This window comes from Dioscorea cayenensis, chromosome 18 (genome assembly GCF_009730915.1).
Source record: "Dioscorea cayenensis subsp. rotundata cultivar TDr96_F1 chromosome 18, TDr96_F1_v2_PseudoChromosome.rev07_lg8_w22 25.fasta, whole genome shotgun sequence".
Taxonomy (NCBI): domain Eukaryota; kingdom Viridiplantae; phylum Streptophyta; class Magnoliopsida; order Dioscoreales; family Dioscoreaceae; genus Dioscorea; species Dioscorea cayenensis.
In genome coordinates this window covers 2,032,301-2,055,926 of record NC_052488.1, presented here as the reverse complement: position 1 = coordinate 2,055,926, position 23,626 = coordinate 2,032,301, and the positions used below count along the sequence as shown (strand labels likewise).

General features: G+C 31.2%; 2 protein-coding genes across 2 annotated transcripts; one reads left to right on the top strand and one right to left on the bottom strand.

The window, feature by feature from the left end:
- Positions 1-12,596: 12,596 nt before the first annotated feature.
- Positions 12,597-15,746, bottom strand: LOC120282692 (mediator of RNA polymerase II transcription subunit 15-like). Its single transcript, XM_039289545.1, has 2 exons — positions 15,699-15,746; positions 12,597-13,899 (listed from the first exon to the last, which is right to left on the bottom strand). Exon 2 carries the CDS (start codon positions 13,874-13,876, stop codon positions 12,707-12,709), a length of 1,170 nt encoding a protein of 389 aa, XP_039145479.1. The 5' UTR covers positions 13,877-13,899; positions 15,699-15,746; the 3' UTR covers positions 12,597-12,706.
- Positions 15,747-22,459: 6,713 nt separating this feature from the next.
- On the top strand, positions 22,460-23,301 carry LOC120282187. Its single transcript, XM_039288945.1, has 2 exons — positions 22,460-22,819; positions 22,873-23,301. Exons 1-2 carry the CDS (start codon positions 22,460-22,462, stop codon positions 23,299-23,301), a joined length of 789 nt encoding a protein of 262 aa, XP_039144879.1.
- Positions 23,302-23,626: the final 325 nt, after the last annotated feature.

Genomic DNA, 23,626 nt, shown 5'->3' with positions numbered 1-23,626 from the left:
TTTGAATGCATCAAGCAAGCCCCGAGTAGTGCACCCCAAACAGAACATTCTGCTTTAAATGGCATTTCTTTAATGTACTCATAAGCTTTCTCCAACTGCCCTGCTCTGCTTAATGTATCAACAAGACAAGCATAATGTTCAGGTCTTGGTGCAATTTCGTACTTTGAACTCATTAACTCAATCCAGTACAAACTCTCATTTACTTTTCTTGCTTCAATGCTTCCTCACAGTATCCATTCCATTGTGTGCATAACCTGTAGGAGGGGGCAAAAACAAAGCTAAACATGATGAAAACAATACAGATGATCAAATGTTTAGAGGTTCTGCTGTGCATAGACAAGCAAACATGAATCTACTTGTGGTGAATCTTTAACTATCATGGTATATATGCTAAAGAATGCAAATCAACAACAAAATATGCGCATATTTAGCTATTGACAAATTAATAAGAAAATTCCTCTTCAGGGTATTGTTTTAAAACATAATCCCCATTTTACAAAATCCCCTTATATAATATAAAAACTATATAATAGTTTTATTGATTTTAAAAAATCTTTATTACCAAGCACCATTTTACAAAATCTCCTTATATAATATAAAAATTATATAATAGTTTTATTGATTTTAAAAAATCTTTATTACCTACCCCCATTTTACAAAATCCCCTTATATAATATAAAAATTATAAAACAAATAAAAAAACAATTAAAAAAAAAGCTTATTTATTTATAATAAAAATAAAAAACAATGAATAAATAATTTAAAATAAATAAGTATTGCTATTTAGATGCTAATTGGTTTATTTTACAAATTAGTATAGATAATTTAAAAATATTATAAAAATATTTATTTCAGATAAAATATATTTAGAAAATTTTATTATTTAATCTTTTGACATTCAATAAATTAATTATATAGTAATAAAAAATTATTGTTCCACAACTTAATTTTTTAGAGATGGAAAAAGATTACTTCTTTGAGAACTGAGAAAAAACTTGAGCATGGCATGAGCTTCAACCAAAATGGATTGGGATGAAATGCATGCAAACTCAGTCCATGGCATAAAATAAAAAATATTAAAATTAATTAGTTTGTAATATTTGCTTGTATATCTTTGATTACAAAATTTTATGAAATTTTAAAAAAAATTATGAAAAAAAAACATATTACCTTTTTTTCATGGGAAGATGTGATAAGAAATATATATAAACAAATTGAGATGACATTAACAATAAGCATCTTTTTATTTTTTTATTTTTTTATTTTATTTTTTGTGTTTAAGAGACAAGATAAGAAACAACTAGGTTATGTCTTGATTCCTGAGATATTTTTGTTAGTATTTTAATAATTATGATTTTTATAAGAGTAGTTTTAATGGGGTGTTTCATACCCTTTATTGAATGTTTAAATATTAAATGTCTCATAAAAAGCATTTGTGGTCACCAAGCCTTCAAAACAGTAGTCTTCCAATTACTAAAAGAGTATTTTGTACCGATTAATAAAATATAACATAAGCAATTTTTTTTTACTCACAATTTTCCCCTTATTTCATAAAATCAGAGGTTGAGAATATTGTTTTAGATGAACAACATAAAAAATAAGTAGAAAAATGTGAATAGTGAAGTATGATGGTTATAAAATACTTGGAAGTGTATGGTTTACAATTTCAACTGATAGCATTGTAAGCATGATAGGATAATTTGAAAACGAGACATTGAGTATTTTTATTGAAAATAAAAAATCTACTCTAAGAAGAAAACTTACTAGTAGTAAGCAACAGTGGTTTTGGATCTGATAAAGTTAGCTAAAGGAACTTGCTCATACTCTATATTATTAGAATTATAAAAAAAATATTTATTTGACTAACATATTTAGGTGATGTTGAAAGATGATCCAAGATGGAAAGTTTCCTACAGCATAGCCCCGTTCTAGTGTTGGCGAGGATGCTTTCTGGGGCTCTATGATTCTCGCCACCGACAATGTCGTTGAAGCCTCACCAGATTTTGGTTATCCCTCGATTGATCCTCCTTCTAGTTTGTTTTTGAAACCGTAGTTGATGGACTCGGCTTAGCATTTTTCATGATCTTTTTCCATTCCATCCGGGCAAATCTTTAGCATTTAGGGTTTTTGGGATGATTATTTAACCGCATGATCTTGTTTGGTTGTTGATTTTTGTATTAATGTTGCCTTGGTGATTGGATCGTTGTTTATCTTCTTAGTAGGTTTTGATTCTGGATTTTAAACTATTATGTTTAATTATCCATGGAATTTAAGGTGACATTTTTGCTTTTAAGGTGATTGAATGAGCAGTTACTTGATTTTTTTTCATTCATTGTTAAATGTAAATTGTTTTTATAGTGGATAAGCAAATAGAGGAAAAGTTTCTACTAAATTTTGTATTTTTCTCCTTTGTTTTCACCAAATCAAACACTACATTAAGAACGGATTTGACGGAAATTAAGTTTCAACTTGGATCTATTGAAATCAAGTATATTGAATGACATTTAAATAAATAAAATCTATTAACTTAAATAAATAAAATAGATTTTAAATGAAATATTAAAGAAAATTATAAATATAAAAAATTTTGAAAAAAAAAGGTAATCTCACCACTTATTTTACATGGTGATTTTAACTCACAACTTACATCAAACCAAACACTTGAAAAGTAAATGTAGCATTTTCATTTACAGACAACCAAACGACCATGATGTAAGTTAAAATACAATAATTTTAATTACATGTAATTTGACTTACACCGTAATTTGAAATATGGGAAACCAAACAACCCCTTGGTTATTTAAGTTTTTGGTTATTAGTTGACATTTTTGCTTATTATTTTGAGTTGGTATTTAATCATTTCATCTCTAGGGTATCGCTTTATTGGCTTCGACATGGTTAATTGCTAATCAATTATTTTTTTAATATAATAACATACAATAATACGCTAATAACTATTATTATATGTTATGAAATAAATTTGTGCAAATAGATAAAATAAAAAAAAACAACCATCTGAATCCAATTTAAAATAGATAAAGGATCTCACGGACACGGATTCAACTATGTTAACAGAAAAACTAGAGAAAGTTGATGCCAAGATTGATGCTCTGCTCTGATTGATTATGTTGAAAAATTCTAAATTATCTAAATATATAAATAATTTCTAAAATTTTTTAAAATTTATAAAGAACTTAAAAATAAAAAAAATTTAAATTTCACAAACTTTTCAGACATTTTGGAATTTTTTTTATAAATTTTAGAAAAATATTTTATTTTATTTTATTTCTTTACATAATTTAAATTTAAAAATAAAATCTTTTTTTAATTTTTAAATAAAACCTAAAATTTTATTTTAAAAAGCTATATCCCAATTGAAACAATAACAAGTTATATTATATCAATTAACTAGGATTGATGTGAGTAATAAAAATTTGGATTGATTAAACAAATGATTTTTAATTTAAATTTTAATGTGTGCAAAATGCATATGCTCCAAAAGATTCATCCGAGTGGTATGATATGCTACATACCACATATATGCTAATTAGCACTACAGTAAATTATATTCCCACATTGTTAAAAATTTTCAAAATATGAAATTCATGATCATATTGCTATCTCACTGACATCATCAACATGTAAATTTTAAAGAGCAAAATAAACGTTATTTCTAAATTATAAAGACCAAATTTCATTATAATAATTAAAAAAACATGCAAGCCAAAATTATTAGGAACCTAGAAACAATTAAATGCAATTTCCTTGATATAATAAAAAGAAAAAGGCAAAAAATCAATCAGTTATCACAATAATAATAAAAATAAACAAAACATCATTTCCAAGGTCCTTTTCATTTACCGAGCCACAAAATAAAAGCAAGCTTTTAATTTAATACTTTAATTAAATTTTGTTCAATAATTTCCAAAACCCCAAGTCTTCATCATTGCCGATGTGAAAAAGAAGTGCAGGACGTTGGCACGTGTAAAGAACCTCCTCGTTGTTGATCTCTGGATATAAATAGAGCTCTGATTTTGCTTCCATTTTACTCTGGTTCCACTGCTTGTCTTTTCTCCATAGCCTCTGAGTCTCAAACTAGAGAAATCAGTGCTTCATTCTTCTCTCTTAGACCGGAAGGATGGAGAACCAGTGCTTCCTTCTTCTCTCTCAAACGAGAAGGATGGAGGCCAGGGGCAGGGGGCTGCTGGTTGAGGAGGAGCTTGGTTCCGTCATCCTCATGAAGAGATCGCTCGGGCCGAGGGGAGGGGCTGAAGTCCCCGATAGCCCCCCTTGGTTCCGTCCCTGCTTGCATAGATCCCGACATCATAGAAGCCAAGGTCGTGGTGAGCTCTTGTGGGCATGACGGACCATTCGGTGCCACTGATGTCAAGAGACTGAAGAGCATCGGAATGATTGATCCTGTACCTGGGATGAAAGCTCTTGATGTGAACACGGCCAAGGACACCATTGTTAGGCTCACCAGAGAGATCTTTCCTGGTATGTTTGGTTGGGGTCTTGTTGCCATTGCTTTCATATTAAGCATGTTATATTTTGAATCTCTGATGCATGTTCTTGAGCGTTTGGAAAATGAAATAGTTCATACTTGCTATGAGCTCTTCTCAAGTGGAGTAGAACATGGAACATTGTATCGTTATTTGCTCGAGTTTGTGAGGTTATGTCTATAGTATTGACACGAAGGAATCTCGAATAAACCAGAAGAACTTGAGATGCTTAATTTGGATACTTGCCATCAATGTCATACTCTGGTGTCTCTAATGCTTGTAGTTGAGTGTTTGGTGGGTAAAAGAGAAAATGTTAAGTTGCTTTTAAAAAAAAGCAAAAAAATGAAGGGTAAAAAAAGAAAGAACGAAAAATGAAGGAGAGTATAAAAAAAGAGGGAAAAAATGGAAAAAAAACGAAGGGATCGAGAGTAGGAAAAGATAAAAAAAATGAAGGGTGAGTTTAAAAAAAAAGAAGAAAGGAAAAAAAGGAGGAAAAAATGAAGGGAAAAAAAGGGAGAAGATATGAAAATGAATGATGGATGAATTTATTGAGGATATTTTGGTAATTTTCTTTGCAGGGCCTCCTCTAGAAAAATCCTATGAAATTTCTCTCATTCCACATTGAAGTTTTGATTTTTTTTGGGGCAACGAGAAATGTTCATAAATTTCTCTCATTCCACCTTGAAGTCTTGATTTTTTTGGGGTAACGAGAAATTTTTATAAATTTCTCTCATTCCACCTCAAAATTTTGACTTTCTTGGGGTAACGAGAAATTTTCATAAATTTCTCTTATTCCACCTCGAAGTTTTGACTTTTTTGGGGTAACAAAAAATTTTCATAAGTGTCTCTCATTCCACCTCGAAGTCTTGACTTTCTTGGAGTAACGAGAAATTTTCATCAATTTCTCTCATTTCACCTTGGAGTAACGAGAAATTTTCATCAATTTCTCTCATTTCACCTCGAAGTTTTGACTTTCTTGGGGTAACGAGAAATTTTCATCAATTTCTCTCATTTCACCTCGAAGTCTTGACTTTTTTAGGGTAACGAGAAATTTTCATCAATTTCTCTCATTTCACCTCGAAGTCTTGACTTTTTTGGGGTAACGAGAAATTTTCATGAATTTCTCTCATTCCACCTTGAAGTCTTGACTTTGTTGGAGTAAAGAGAAATTCTTATAAACCTCTCAAACTCCCCCTTGAAGTCTTAACACTCTTGGGGGTAAAAAACAATTTTTTTAAAGGAGCACACTAAAATCCTCTCTGAACTCACATTGAGGTCTTTTGACACTCACTGGGGTGAAAATTAATTTTAAAAAAAATCTCTCTTCAAGCTCACTTGTAGGCCTTTTGACACTCGTTGGAGTGAAAAGAGGTGAAATGAAAAGTGAAAAAAAAAAATCATTTCTTGAAATGAAAGGAAGAGTAAAAAAATGAAAAATTTCACATTAAAGAAAAAGAATGAAAATTTTCACAAAAAAGAAAAAAATGTCTCTCGTCAACACTCATTGAAAAAGTTAAGTTGGCAAAAATTTATCCTGAAGCCCATTATGAGGTCTCTTTCAAAAAAAAAAAAAGTTAGATAACTCAATTAGTGATTGAACTAACGGAAATCAAGTTCATAATTACAGCTTGAGATCCATTTTAAAAGTAAGTCAAAATTATCAAGTTAATGACCTAACCATGTTGAAGGTCACAACTTAAAAATCTGATGGTCAAGGCTCAAAAACATTGAAGAGTCAAGACCTAAACGTCTCATGTAAGCGACAAAATGCAACTCTGAAGTTTTAAGGCATCAAGAAGTCAAAGACTTGAGGAGTTTTCACAAGTCTAGGAGCTGGAGATTTTACAAGCACAAAGGGCCAAAGTCTTCAGCGATAAAAGAAGCAAAAATGACCAAGTAGGCAACTCATGAATGTAGAGTGGCCGCAGCTTGAGAACTAAGCGATGTGTCAAGATTCAAACTCACGTACAAAAAGAAGAAGAAGAAGAAATCGAGGAGGGTTACATTCACAGAGCTAAAAAAGGGTCTTCTGTTATAAAGGAGATAAAAGTGTCAGCCAAGCAAAAAAAGAAAGAAAGTTTAAAGAGCATGATAAAAATAGCTCTCTATTTAAAAAAAAAAAAAAAATTTCTTGTTAAATTTTCTTAGAAAATAGCTCACTTAATACTTGTGTATTCTCGCCTATGATCATGTGTTCATATGCATCTTTGAAATTAACAAAAAAAAAATTGTTATGTTTACTCAGTTATTTCTCGTTCACACTTATTTCTTAATCGGAGGTTCTCATAACATTGTCTGGGGTAATTAATATTAGGGGCTTGCCCCTAATAGGAGTCATGAACCCACAATCATCTGAAATATAAAAAAAAAAAAAAAATTTTATTTGTGATCCATGCTTTTTGACTAGTATAACCCTAATCAAATGCCGGGTGAAAAGAAAAGAGCCCACAATACTAAAAATTGCAATTACTCTCTCAAAATCTCTAAAAAACCATTGCCGATCGCATGGATTGGTGAGTTTTTCTCTTTGATCAATTATTTCTAAGTTTATGTTTCATTTTCATTATAAGGATTTATCATTTTTTCTGTTTGTTTTCTATCTAATACAATTTTTTTTTTAATTTTTGTGTGATTATTTGTTGCGTAAAAATACTTATATTTGTTAAATGATTGTTATATATTTGTTAAATATTTTTTAATTATGAAAATTGCTGTGAAAATAATGGTAGATATTTGTTATAATTAATTGTTATGAAAATTTTAATTATTCATTAGATTATTTTTGAATAATTGTTGTATTTAATAATTTAGTTAGATATAAATTTGTTTAAAGTTGTTTTTTAATTATATTATTTATAAATTTAGTGCATAAATCAAAATTTTAAATGGATATATATTTTATAATTTTAAAATATTGATTATTATAATCTCAAGTTTGAATTAATAGAATTGTTTAATATTTATAAATCTTTTAAAATTTAAATTCAGCATTATTTTTTACTTTTTATTTTTTTTTTCTGGTTCAACCCACTTCTCGTTGCCAGTTGAAGATGCATAGGCTAGACTAGACTTCAATTCTTGAATCAAGGCCCCAAACATCAATAGAATTTTCAACTCTACATACAAGATATAATATATAATAATTAAAAGAAAAGACAAATTAGAGAGAAAAAAAAAGGAGAAAGAAGAACCATAACTCGAAACGATCAGCATTCAATACTAATGAAATGAATTAATATATATCATCAATCACTTGAAAACTATCAACAAGGAAAGGAAGATGAATACAAAAGAGACGGGTTAGTCGAGAGTGACGGTAAAGGAGCATGCAAATTGAATGTTTCCATGTGTGCTATCAAGCATCATTACACCAAAAAAAGTGCTTTTGAGACGGTTTACAAGTCTTATAAAGATAGTTTTTTTCACCCACCTCGTAAATTATAACCCCTTTATAGTTACTAAATTTTCATCACTTGTTAATAGTTTTAGAGGTGGTTACTAACTAATAAATTTTCATTACTCTTATATGTTCATACTTTTAGAGGCGGTTATAACCACCTCTAAATTAAATAAAAAACATAAATCTTTCAATACATTCAAAAATATCCTAAATTTAATTCCATTGACTTTTATTGACAAGTTATGAGCTAAAGTGTAATGTATTTTGATTAATTATGTACTTTCATTACAAAATATTTTGTGGGTTAATTACACAAAGTAAAAAGCTTTTGTGTGTCCTCTTCATCTTCAACCCTCTCAATCTTTAACCATGAATTCTTCAAAATCTCCAAAACATATAAAAAAATTCCAACCTTATTCAATCAAAATCCAATCTTTTATATATATATATATATAATTTACAATAAATATCCCATAATAAGCAAGTAAAATTTCCTCTTAAATAAATAACTGCCACTATGACTAATAAGATGTTTGGGGAAAAAAAATTATAAATGAAACAAGTCAGAGACCATGAATGCATGATTAATTGATTTTTCAAGAGCCATTATTACAAATACTCACTGGCAATCTGAATATTCCGAATATTTTTGTTCAATTTCTAAAGAAAAAATAATTTGAAAAGGATATTTGTGAAGTTCATATTAAAAATCACATAAATCTATTGAAGAAACTATTCCATTAACTAATTTAGATTTTATAGATCAATGTTAAGTAAACCTGCAACATAGTAAAAGCTATCAAAATTTTATTTTTACATTATACTTTCATGTGATAATTATGTAAGCACCATTATGAATCATTAAAAGACATAAACAAGATGAAAACTAACCTCCATATCCAGAAACACTTTTTACTTAGAAGAATCTCAATTGTCTGCCAATGCATCAAAGATCCTTGTTAAAACTTGAAAACAAAACAACTGCATAGCCTTTCAAATGAATTGCAAGATGCCAAGCAAATATAAAACAGTCAACATGATTGCTTTGTTTACCTTTTATAATAAAAAAGAATGAACATGGTTCAATAAGACACTAATTTTCCTTAATTCTTATGAATCTTTATAAGAATTAGGAATGAGCTATATTCTACAAATGCAAAAGACAATATTCTACAAATGGATATTAAGGGCAACAAATGAACTATGTTTAAGAATGGCAATATATGAGAAAAATGATTGCATAAACTAGCTAGTTGGATTAAGTAAACTATGTAAATAATAAAATTGAGCGATATATGATCTAGTAATAGTGAAGGAATTAAGTTTATGATCATATGACACCATCTCAATTGAATTTCATGTGAATGTTGAATGCTACTACAAATTGTATTCAGAGAATGTGCTGATCAGAGAACAAAGTCAGATAATTAAGGCACCCAAATAAATACATGAATATAAATAGAAGACAAATATGGCCATATAGGAAATGAAAAGAAAGCAAGTGCTGTAGCCAACCGGTCTGGAACTTTATAAAATAGGCTGAATTTTGTTTTGATTCTCTTAAAAAGACTAATTTATTTCTTGAAGCTGCAAAAAGGCACCCAAATAGATCTATCTAATTATCTCCCAAATCCAATTTGCAAAAGCATTAACATTTTATAATTTATCATAATGCCAATTAAGAACCATGTGGCTTTCAATTATAAATTGTCATATATTTTTTTTTACTTCCCCATCTCTCCTTTTTAATCACATGCATCCTCAAAATGGCAGCTATTAAGAACCTTTGCATACACAGGAAAATGAAGATATGCAGTTAAGTTATCTTAGAAATAAGCAATTCTTAATATGATCAAGTGAGGACCTGTGAATAGAAACAGATAAATGTTTCCGTGGCTGCAAATCCCTGAGTTTTACATTAAAAGCCACCATGTAAAAAGAGACTATCATGGATAAATAGAGGAACATAATTGAAGAAGCGTGGAGCTCTATGACTCTAGTCACCAATTCAGCGTTCGAACCAAAGCCAAAGCTTAAGGATTAAATGTATCCAGAGTCCTTGATGAATGCATGTGTTAAAAAAAAATACAAGGATTGAAAAGAGGCAGCAAATGACAAGCAGAGCAGGTACTAGTAAGAAATCCAAAATACTGCACTTAATGATCTAATTAAAAATATTTATAAAAAAAAAATATAAATTAGACTTTATTGACAAGTGAATCCATGCAACAAATAGATTTATAATTCTATTATTAAAATTGATAGAGTATAGACTTCGAGTGCACAAGTAAAAACAGTAAGATAAATGAAGGCCAATTTCACTCAAGCATTATATCAAGTACCTTGTGAGCATAACATGTGTGACACAAAACTACCCTGCTTCTTGTTCAGTGAACTATGGTGTAGAAATACAACCATTTTCACCATTGAATTACCCATTACACCACTATGACCATGACTTACCTTACTCCCAGGAACAAACCCATGACTTGCATTACTTTTTGAAATAAGTTCATGACTTTAAGAATCCATAACCAACTTTGGCTAACTCTGATATGGACACATAAATAAAATAAAGGATAAGTCATACGTATATTCTATATTAATCTCTAACAGACTCCCGCTCAAATTCAATGCAAAAATCAAATCACTAACAACTAACAATACTGAATACCATAAGAGCTTAGCCTTTGTGGATATCTTAACATTCTTGGTGGCTTCATAGTGAAGTTTGCCTGGCCTTTGTATGAATCTTGTCACACAGTAAACTCCCAATCACACTTCTGTCAATGTGAATATTTGAACTTTTAATTTGTAACCACTAGGGGTGGACATGGGCCGGGCGACCCATGAGCTGGCTCGACCCAGTATAAAAAGTCAGGCGCAGGTTTAGAAAGTTGACCCAAAAAGCAGGGTTGAGGCTCAGAATGTTTTAGCCGATTGAATTTCAGTGAGTTTGGGTCGGATGATTTTTGACCCGACCCAGACCCGACTCGAATAAATAAATAATATATATCATATATTATTTATAATATATATAATTATATATATAATAGTAATAGAACTGAAAAAGAGTAAGCATTTATAATACTCGTGTTGTATTTTTTTAAAAATGTTTGAAAAAAATTTTTAGGGGTTGTAGTAGTAGTTTTTATTTAGTTATTTCAATTATTTCATAAAAAAATTATTTATTTTTTTGGGTCGGGTTACATTTGGGCGCAGCAAACTAATGATCAAATGGGTCGGGGTTTGGATCAAAAGCAATTTGGTCGAACATGCTACTGCCAGATCGAATATATGGGTTGTATTTTTGAGTCTAGCCCAGCCCAGACCCGACCCAGCCCGGCCCATGTCCACCCCTAGTAACCACTAAAGTATTCACTGGATTACAGTTCTTTTTTTCAATTGGAATTTTTTTACTAAGGTTGTTGACATACTTTTTTATTATATGATACAAATACCTTTAATTGGACTTGGACTGCTTCACTTCCAACCCACAAAAAGAAAAAAATATCAACCATTTCTAATTTATTATTTATACATGGGATGGGGATAACTTTAATAGTAAATATCAAATAGAACCATTGAAAGTGTCATGGCATGTGTTTCAAATGGTTTTGATCCTCCTCCAGAAGAATAAATAAGATAAATTTATTTTCAATCTATACTTTTTTTAAATCTATCAATTGAATATTGATATAAAAATTAATAAAATAAACTACCTTCTAAACATTTAAGTTTAGATTCCTTTTTATCTAAATTTACCATCACTAATCTAAATTGAAATTATTTATTGTTCAAAGAGGATAAGTTTCATTAGGATTTTGAAAATTCGATCATAAGTCTCATTAGATATATATATATATATATTTAATGCTCTTATTTATAAGAGATGTAATTAAAAAAATAAAATAAATGTGAATAAAATTATCTCTAGATGATTTTATTAAATTTAATATTAAAGACATAGCAAATTTTTTATTCATTTACATCTAATCCATAAAATGAGTACAATCTTAACCATTGAACAAAACAAATTGGCAATGAATCACAGGTACAGAGAAATTCAGCCAGAGATGGTCCTCCATTTCAGGTGATTGACTACCTTAAAAATCAAAGAAACATGTCTACAAGCACCTTGCGTGCAATACACTAACACATCCAAAAACAATCAAAGAACAATATCTGTTTCCTTGATCCTTAAAACAGTATTCATATTCATGTGATCATCATTCAAATCCAAATTTTTTCATACATCTTGCACGCAATACACACATGCATGCAAAATTGAAACAAAAACACAACAATCAAATTGAATTACATTGCTAACTATCCAATGATTGTGTGATCCACAGATATCTTTAGATGAAAAATAAAAATTCATGGATCAAAGATAAAGAATTGTAGATCAATTGAGAAGAAAGCTCACAATTTGATCTTTTTCTTCTTCTTCTTCTTTGGAGAACTCACATGAGTATCAAACATCTAACGCTCATTATATCCACAAAAGGAAAAATTATATTTTTTGGCATTTCTAAAATAGCTTGTCATAAACTTTGATAGTATCAAACCAATTCATGCTTCCGAGACTGAAAATTTTGAAAAAGATCACACACACACACATATAAATATATATATATATATATATATCAATATATGTATCAATCAAATTTTGAATGGTCTTAAATAAATCATTTCTGAGAACCAACATAGGGTTGTCTTATCCAAGTTATATAAAATTTTTATTAGATTAAAACTTCATCTAGCTAGAAGAGGTTCATGAGAAAAGCTAGAATCATGATGTCTATCTAGAACCTGCAGTACTTTGAAGGTCATCATCATCATCACCAATGTCATTCTGTTGGAGTTGCTCTTGAAGTGGAAGAGAACATGGAACTTGGTTAGAAACCCAAGTCTGAGTTGGTTGTGATGACAATTGCAGTTTTGAGAATTGTGCTTGCAATTCTTCAAATTGTGCTTGTAGATTCAGAATTTGTTGAGCTTGATTGGAAGTTGAAGTCATGAGACCAGAGAACTGAGGTTGCACTGACATTGGATGCAAGGTTGCTGCCATTCTGTTTAAAGCAAATGTGCTATCACCACTTTCAGTAAGGTTCTTGCCATTCTGTTGGAGTTGTTGTTGAAGAGGAAGAGAACATGGAACTTGGTTAGAAGCCGGAGTCTGAGTTGGTTGCGATGACAATTGCAGTTTTGTGAATTGTGCTTGCAGTTCTGCAAACTGTGCTTGTAGATTCAATATCTGTTGAGCTTGATTGGAAGCCGAAGTGATGTTAGATAACTGAGGTGGCATCGGCATATTCGATGTTATTCTGTTTAAAGCAACACCATTTTCAGCAAGGTTCCTACAATTTTGTTGGAGTGTCTGCTCAAGAGAAAGAGAACATGGAGCTTGGTTAAAAGCCGAAGTCTGAGTTGGCACCGGCATTGGAGGTGGTGGTGGTGGTGGAGGTAACCGCGATGACAATTGCAGTTTTGTGAATTGTGCTCGTAAGTTTGCCAATTGTGCTTGTAAATTCAGCAAATGTTGAGCTTGATTAGAAGCTGAAGTGTAGTAAAACAACCGATTTGTCATCGACATTGAAAGTGATGGATAAGGAAGCTGTGATGGCATTTGTGGTGGAGCTTGGTTGGAAGCGGATGATGTCAGGCCGAATCCAGACAATCGAGATGGCATGGACATTGGAGGTGGTGGTGGCAATGGCGGAAGAGGCAATTGCGATGACAATTGTGGTGTCGATTTGCGGTACGCGGTCTGTGCTTGCAAGTATACAAAATTTGCTTGCAAATACGCTGACTGTGCTTTCTTGTATGCAGATTGTACTTCCTCGTATGCTGATTGTGTTTCCATCGATACTGATTGTTGTGCTTGCAAATGTGGAAACTGTGTAGCAGCTGGTAGATTTGGCATCTGTTGTTTTAGACTTTCTTGATTTTCAGAGGAAACCTTCTGCATTGTGGCAAAGCTGGCATTACCACCTGTGTGTGATCAACTAAATTTCATTAAGAAATGAAGAAAAATGGACAGTATAAAAGAGCAGGTGGGATTTAGGAGCTCATATTTACAGTAAAAAGAGCAAGAAAATTAAAATCAGGCATAACAACAAATGAAGACCATAATATATATAGATGAAGGTTTGTTTTTCACTTATGTCACGAATAAGTTAAATAGAAACAAAAATTCCAAATCAAGCATAAAATTAATCAGAAAGCAAACAACAACAATATCTAGAAAATCTGCAATTAATGACGAGCATTTTTTTATTTTTTGCATTTTCTTTGAGTGGCCTCTCAAAAACAAATAAAATAGAAAACCACTAACTGTCTTAGTTTATGAGAATTTGCATATGTTAACAACATACCTAATTAAGCATTTAATTATAATAATCAAACTTCAAGTATAATATCAAAGACAAAACTGACGAGTTAAATCTCACCACCACAAGGGGAGCATGGGTTGATTTATTACAATCAACTTTAAAGGCAAATTAGTTTAAAAAAAAATTTTAACTAACAAATAATCATACCAAAATGCCAAAAGATGAGAACATATTTAGCACTTGATTCATGTTGCTTTTATAATACACTATATATGCCTATAAAATTCCCCTACTTAAAATAAATCATATTTCAAACCATACTAAAGGGAATCATTAAAACAAAAAGTGCACCATGAAAACAATATTCAAATCATACAAATATTACTTAAAAAAAAAAACAACAAACAAGTGTGCGCATTACATAACCCAAAAAACATAATTAAGTATTTTAGGCAAACAAATACTAGAACAATAAGTTATTGCATTCCACAACTTTAAATCAAAATCTAAAATCATAAACTTATAAATTAAAAAATAAAACACCAAACGCGTTGTATTGAATATCTCCAAAATGATTCTTAAGTTAAAAATATTAACAAATCAACCAAGAAATACCTAAACCATAACCTAATATTATATTACTGTATCCATCAATTCTTGATCTCTATAAAAGAAAAAAAGTTGACCCAAACTTTTGAAACTAATAAATGTTAAAAATCAACCAAGAAATCCAAACAATTGCATTACATATTATTCTTGGTCTCTAAAAATTATAAAGTTTAAACAAACTTTTGAAAACTAATAAATATTAAAAATCAAACAAGAAATCCAAACAATTGCATTACATATTACAAAATCAATCTGAATCTAAAAAGCAATATATATATATATATATATATATATATATATAACCATCAATGAGCCAAAAACAAATCATTTTCATATCTCCATCAAACCTAGATCACCAGGAACAAATAATACAACTACTCCAGGGTAAAAAATCCCACAAATTTTACCAAGAAATATTAAAAATAGTCTTATATTAATGGCATAAAATCTTACCTCCCATAGCAAATAAAATATGAAATTGAAATATGCGCCTTGAAGATACCTATTAAGCTCTTCCAATCTATCCGGATGGCACTGGATATACAAGAAAAGGGACCTTATTTATATATAATCTTTTTATTAGCTTTGCTTTAAATTCAAAGTAGATTATTATTATAATCAAAGTATCAATTAACATAAATGATTATAATGATAAAATGATAAAACATATTATTGATTCAAATAAAAAATTAAATTAATATCATCTAAACTTAATTCAAATAAAATTCAAATTAATAAGGAGACCATCCCCTTCCCCTCAAAAACCTAGAACTAGAGACCATCAACATTCAAATACCATGAAATCATCGTCATTAATCACTAGAAAACAATTAAAAAAAAAAAAGAGACCTTGACTTCCTTTCCTCGATCACTCTCTCTCCGTTGCCGAAGTTTCGAATGAAGCACGGAGATTCTTTTGAACGGCCAAGATTTAGTTTTCAAATTGGTTGAAAAGATAGTGTGTGTATATATGATTTTAAAATAGTTGTTAGTTTTCCATATAATAAACTTGATTTATGAGTTACATGTTAATAAATTGATAGTGTAACGCAAAGAAAGAGAAAAAAATTGAAAAAAAAAAAATTAAAAGGGAGAGAAATTAAAATATAAATGAATAAATAAAATGAAAGATGAAAAAAAACCCTGACGGACACCAATTGGGTGTTTTAATTATTATTTTTTAATAGGTTTTTTTTAGTGATTTTTTTCACGTTATAATTTTTTATAATTGATTTTTTTTACCCTCCTATATTTTTATTTGATTTTCTCTCTCTTTTTTTAATTGTTTTTTTTATTTTTTTTAATTCAAAGTCTATATAAACAAGATCTCTAAGGATTTGATTAGAACTTCTAAAAATTCTTTCAATCTTCTTAATTAGGATAGTTTTTTGAATTATTTTATTTCCTTATTTTGATGTTTATTGTTTAGCATTATAGTTGTATATATATATATATATATATACACACATACAATATTATAAAAATATTAATGTGAAGATTACTGAGCAATACACTATTAATTTATTAATTTATAACTCATTAATTAAGTTTATCATACAATAAACTAACAATTATTTTAAAAATTTTATTGAGTCAATTAGATGAATTTCAAAAAATTTATTTTAATTATTTTAATTTTTTTAATAGGTTTTTTGTGATGATTTTTTTTACGTGATAATTTTTTATAATTGAATTTTTTGGCCCTCCTATATGTTTTATTTGATTTTTTCTTTTTTTTAAATTGATTTTCTTAATTTTTTTAATTCAAAGTTTATATAAACAAGATCTTTAAGGATTTGATTAGATCTTTTAATACTTCTTTCAATATTCTAAATTAGGATAGTTATTTGAATTATTTTATTTCCTTATTTTGATGTTTATTGTTTAGCATTATAGTGTTGTATATATATACAAACACATACAATATTATAAAAATATTAATGTGAAGATTATTGAGCAATACAGTACTTAGTGTTTTTTCCAAGAAAAAAAATTAGTTGATATCCATCAAATCGTGTGACTATAACGTGGTATAACTCAAAATACAAAAATCCTCATAAATGTTTTTTTTTTCTTTAAAAACATTATTAAAATACATAAGTCGGTATTGTGACTTTTTTGTTTAATAAAAAAAATTTTAACGAATTTTCTTAATATTTTATTAACATGAACTTCAAAAAAAAATTTAAAAAAATTTAGTGTACATTACAAACAAATTTAATTGACAAAATTGAAAATGAAGGGTCTAAATGATAATAATTTCTTAAAAATTAAAAAATTAAACATGAGAAACAAATAATTAAAATTTATTATATTGTTTATATAGAAATTTTCATTTCTAATCCCATTAGAAACTTGGTCTTGGTGTCCTACTTTGAATTAAAATCAAACAAAAAAAAAAGATAAATAAAAAAAATGATAATGATAAACCATCTTCTCCTATTTCAAATAGGAGCAAAGAAGAAAAAAAAAATAGGCATTATCCTATTCTAAATAAAAATAGGGAGGTAAATGAAAAAATAATAATGATATAAAAAAAAGAGAAGAGAGAATATATATATATATATATATTTTTGAAGATATATATATTGGTTGAAAATGTCGTTTGACATTTCAAAGATATATATATATTGGTTGAAAATGTCGTTTGACATTTAAAATATATATATATATATATAATTAATAAAATATAATAACAAAAAGAAAGAGGGAAATTAATAAAATAATAAAAAATGAAAAATGTTAATGAAAAAATAATAAAAAATATATAAAAATATATTAAAAAAAGGGAGGAGATTATAGATAAGATAGGAAATTTTGAATTCGAAATTTGAAAAAAAATTTCCGGGAGTTAGAGATTCTTCAGGGGTGTTGAGGATTTCGGGGGAACAAAAAAAACAAGTGGATTTGGAAGAGAAAGAATAGAGAGAAAGAATGAGACGGAAAAAAAATAGACGAAAAGCTTTTTCAAAGGAAGGAAGACCGACGACGGAGAGAAGAGGAGGTCGGAAAAAGAAACAATAGGGCGAAGATGAAGAGAGACTGAAACCATTAAAAAAATGGTATTATGTGTCTTAGACTATATATATGTATGCTCATATGTACATTTGATCATGAATCCATGATCTTGTTATCATGTACATTTAAATTGATAAGATGCATTCATGCCTTCATATGCACTGGGCCCAACTTCCTTCCTTATATTTTACATGCATTCTCTTCAAACCCCATGCATGTGAAGAACTCCATTTTCAATGATGAGCATGTGCCTATCGTTAAGATAAGATGCATGCATGATTTTACATGGGTCCCACCAGCCCATGATTTTTCTTCCAAAATTAATGCATACATGTACGTTGATGTTCTTAATAATTTAAATGCACGTACATGCATCCATGATAAAAAATCAGCATGAATTTCCATTCTTTTCTCCCTCTCATGTTCTCTTTTCTACCCGTGCTCTCTCTCTCTCTCTCTCTCTTCCTCATCTATGAGAACCCGAGCTCTCTTTCCTTTCTTTCTCTTGTTGTGAGCTCCGACCCATGCACGTACATGCTTTTCTCTCTCTCTCTTACCAACTCAAGTGAAGAAGAATAGGCATGGCGTTCTATGCGGCGATGGCAGAGATAATCCATGCCGACGGCCTTCCTCACCATCCTGGCTCTCATGTTCAACGCTTACCGCCTCGTCTCTTCGATGTTTGTCTCGGACGAGCCAGAGCCGCAGCTGGTGCAACTGTCATCGCCGCTGCCACCGCTGATGATGGTTTTTGATCAAATCCTCTCCTGAAGGACTTCGAGTTGACGAGTAAATTCGCGCTTTTGCTGCAGCTTCAATGAGTACTGCTTACCAGAAGAAATGTGATGGGAGATTTAGAGATATATTCCTAGAAGTGTATGAAGCTGAGTGGAAAAACCAAGTTTGAAGCTGCTGGAATATGCATGATTTCTTAGCTCAAGGCTTTGGGTCCCTGGGGTTTGATAACATAAATACTGGTTTGCCCTGATGAAAGAAATAAACTATTAAAACTGAAGCTGCACACTGCACTGTCACTCGGCATTACCGCGTTCACCAGAAGGGTGGTGAAACTAGTACAAACAGCATTGCATCAATCTTTGCTCGGTCACAAGGACTTGCGCACATGGCTAATTTGGATGAGAATGCTAGACTGCTTGATTTCACTGAAAAGCTTGAAGCTGCCTGCGTGGAATCTAAAAAAATGACTAAAGATCCTGACCTCCTCATTTATGGATCCAAGGTGACCAGAGACCAATATTTAAATACCTAGGAGTTCATTGATGCTGTTGCTGCAGAACTGAAAGGAAGACTCCAGCGAAATTCAAAGCTGTTTTTCGATCATATGGTGAAGATGATTGGAAAGTGAAAAAAAAAAAAGAATATTTGGAAGGTTGAACCCTTTTATTGATGTTGGTGATTGGGTAATAAAAAGAACATTTTCATTTTAAAAAAATAGAGAAGGAATTTATTAGTGAGGGGTACTTTTGTAAAAAAATGAAGAAAAAATGAAGGGTGAGTAAAAAGATAGAAGGAAAAAAAGAAAAAAAGAGAGGAAAAAATGATGAAAGGTGAGCAAAAAAAGAGAAAAAAAATGAAAAAAAATGAAAAAATGAATAAAGGGTGAGTAAAAAAAAGGAATAAAAGGGAGAAGAAATAAAAAAATGAAAAAAGAAGAAGGAAAAAAAATGAATGAATAAAGGATGAATTTGAGTCGGGGGTATTTCGGTAATTTTCTTGTAGGAACTCCTCTTAAAAAATTTTATAAATTTCTCTAATTCCACCTTGAGTCTTGACTTTCTTGGGGTAACGAGAAATTTTCATAAATTCTCTAATTTCACCTCGAAATCTTGATTTTCTTGGGGTAACGAGAAATTTTCATAAATTCTCTAATTCCACCTCGAAGTCTTAATTTTCTTTGGGTAATCAGAAATTTTCATAAAATTTTCTCTAATTCAACCTTGAGTCTTGACTTTCTTGGGGTAACAAGAAATTTTTATAAAATTTTCTCTAATTCCCCTTGAGTCTTGACTTTATTGGGGCAACGAGAAACTTTTTATAAGTTTCTCTAATTCCACCTTAAAGTCTTGACTTTCTTGGGTAACGAGAAATTTTCATAAAATTTTCTCTAAATCCACCTTGAGTCTTGACTTTCTTGGGATAACGAGAAATTTTTCATAAGTTTCTCTAATTCCACCTTGAAGTCTTGACTTTCTTGAGGTAATGAGAAATTTTTCATAAATTTCTCTAATTCCACCTTGAAGTCTTGACTTTCTTGGGGTAACGAGAAATTTTTTTTATAAATTCTCCAATTCCACCTTGAAGTCTTGACTTTCTTAGGGTAACGAGAAATTCTCATAAATTCTCTAATTCCACCTCGAAGTCTTAACTTTCTTGGGGTAACGAGAAATTCTTATAAAATATCTCAAACCCCACTTGAAGTCTTAACACTCTTGGGGGGTAAAAAGGAATTTTATTTGAACTCACGTTGAAGTCTTTGACACTCACTGGGGTGAAGATTAAAATTGTTTTTAAAAATATCTCTCTTCAGACTCACTTTGAGATCTTTTGACACGTGTTAGAGTGAGAAAAGGTGAAAAAAAATTTTTCTTGAAATGAAAGGAAGAGTAAAAAAAAAAAGAAAAATTTCACAAAGAAAAATGATGATGAATGAAAGGAAAAAAAATGAATAAAAATTTTCACAAAAAAGACGAAAAATGTCTCTCGTCAACACTCATTGAAAAAGTTGAGTTGGCAAAGATTTTCCTAAAGCCCATTATGAGGTCTCTTTCGAAAAAAATGAGTTTGAGATCCATTTTAAAAGCAAGTCAAAATTATTAAGTTAATGACCTAACCATGTTGAAGGTCACGACTTAAAAAATCCAATGGTCAAGGCTCAAAAGCATTGAAGAGTCAAGACCTAGATGCCTCATGTAAGCGACAAATTCAACTCTGAAGTTTCATGGCACCAAGAAGTCAAAGACTTGAGGAGTTTCACAAGTTAAGGAGCTAGAGATTTTACAAGCACAAAGAGCCAAAGTCTTAAGCGGTAAAAGAAGCAAAAATGACTAAGTAGGCAACTTATGAATGTAGAGTGACCACAGCTTGAACTAAGCGATGTGTCAAGACACAAACCCACATAAAAAAAGAAATCGAGGAGGGCCACATTCAGAAAGATAAAAGGGTCTTCCGACATATTTTTAGTAAAGGAGCTAGGAACGCTAGCCAAGCAAAAGGAAAGTTTGAAGAGCACGATAAAATAGCTCTCTTTTTAAAAAAATTCTCTTGTTAAGCTCTCTTAGAAAATAGCTCTTTTAATGTTTGTGTATTCTCGCCTATGATCATGTGTTCATATGCATTTTTGAAATTAATAAAAAAAAATTGTTATGTTTGCTTAGTTATTTCTTGTTCACACTTGTTTTTTAATCGGAGATTCCCATGACATTGTCTGGGGTAATTAATATTAGGGGCTTCCTAATAGGAGTTATGAACCCGCAATCATCTGAAATATGAAAAAAATTAAAGAAATTTATTTGTGATCCATGCTTTTTAACCAGTCAGTCCCAATTAAAGGCAGGGTGAAAAGAAAGAAGCCCACAAAGTCTGGCACGCCCGGTGGGGCACACTTCTCCTCCCATCTTTGAAACAAAGTGTGAATGAGAAATTAAAAAAGAAAGCAGAATCACCTAGTGTCGTTAACGTGGCATTTCCTTTTCAGGTTTTCGCAATGGCACTAACAAACAACACCAACAATGCAGCTACATCATGCACCATTTTCCTTGGAGAGGGCACCCAAGTAAAGCTTCCCTATGCTTCCGTGTACAAAGGCATTGCTGGAGCTGAGATTAAATTTGGGACTGTCTCAGAGTATGTCAACTTTGTACCAAGTCCACCATCATCACCAACTGGAGTCCATGTCCCACCCTTGCCATCAAGGGAACGACGGCCGAATGTTATACCCCTTACTGAGTTCAAAGAGGATGCCATTGTTGTTAAAGCATTTGTTTTCGACCGACTCACCTTCCCAAAAGAAAGTCATGAATATGAAGGGAGGAAAGAATGAAGAAGAGCCTTCATTTATAATTACGCCTGAAGGAGAAAAGAGCGGCATCTTCAAGAAGCCCAAGGCCACCCCAACAAAATCCTTTATGATGGGGTGCCCAAAACTAACCAAGAGGAAGACACCCTCACCTCAGGAGAAGGCAAGTTTTGTCTCATTCCAAGACTCAGGGAATGATTCTACAAATTCATTTACAAATTCTTTCACACCACTGCGAATGGTGAGGGAGAACTCTACAACCAGTGAGCTTCGATCCTAGCAGAATGATTTGAAGAGAGGGGGAAAGCCACCAAAGTTTCATCAGTCAAAGGGAACTTTTGCCAAGAAGATATATAATAGCTACACCTCTTACAGGAAGCTACAAACTGAAAAGATGACACCGAGGGAGTTTTATCTAAGGAAGAAGAACCTAATCTCAGAGTCATGAGCTTCTGTGTTTGATAGACTTGCACTACCAAAGAAGCAAGCTTATAAGAAGACTATGCACTCGCCCCCTCATTCAAAATTCCAATGGATAAGGAAACAAGATGAGGCAATGAAAGACCTTGAAGTACACACCTTAAGGGTAATTACTGAAGGGTCTAAACACCCGCCTGAGCTTGAGCGTCCCTTTACTAGGCTGAGAAAGAAGACAAAAGTTGGTACAAGTGGCATACAACAAGAAGATTTTGATCAAATATTACAAGAAAGGGCACATGAAAGGGCAAAATCCTTCTCCCAAGCAGCTAGGTTTCAAACTCCTCCTAGGAGGAATAATGATTCAAGTGAAGAAGAAGATGACAACCTTATATTTACATTGAACAAAGATCCAGTATTTGCAAGATTAAAGAAGCAATTGGATCAACGAGAGAAAGATCATATATCTATGATGCAGACTATTGCATATTTGACTGGTGTGATCTCTCATTTAAGTGATCAGGTCCAAAACCTACTCCATGATAATTCAAGGTTCATAGGCAAGCACCATCTGTACAAGTTATTCAAGAGGAAGAAGATGATGAAGAAGAAGTGCTTGGGTTACATGAGCAAGCTGGAACATCGGCAGTGCTTGAGCCAACGATTTCTCCAGAAGAAATACAAAAAATAGTTGCTGCACAATTAAAGCAAGCCAAGGGTGCTACACTAAAAAGTGATGGTGATAAGCCCTACTCAAGCTTTCATGATCAAGTGGCTTATCCTAAGGGATACAATGTTTCTAAGTTCAAGAAGTTTAATGGCTTAGGGAACCCTGATCAACATTTAGCCTATTTCATAATAGCATGCGGAGACACAAGCAACAACCCATCTTTGTTGTTAAGACAATTTGCTGCTAGTCTAACTGGTGTGGCTTTCGAGTGGTATGCAAACTTGCAACCTGAATCTATTCAAAGGTGGTAGCAAATGAAAGACTCCTTTAGAGTCCGATTTGGCGGAGTCAGTGATAAAATCACTATAGCTGATTTGGCCAACACACGATAGAACAAGGATGAGAAGGTCATAGATTATGTGATCAGATGCCGTAACTTGAGCATCAAGTGTGAGCAGCCACTCGATCAGGTGCATGTAGTGGGGCTATTGGTGGGGAATATTAATAATTGGATGGCACCATTTCTCAGCTCATCTGACATTCACACCTTCTAAGATTTGATCTCTCAAGTTAAAAAATTGGAAAGAACAAGTCCAAGGGTAGTATCCACAATGCAGCTCACCAAAGTGGATAAAG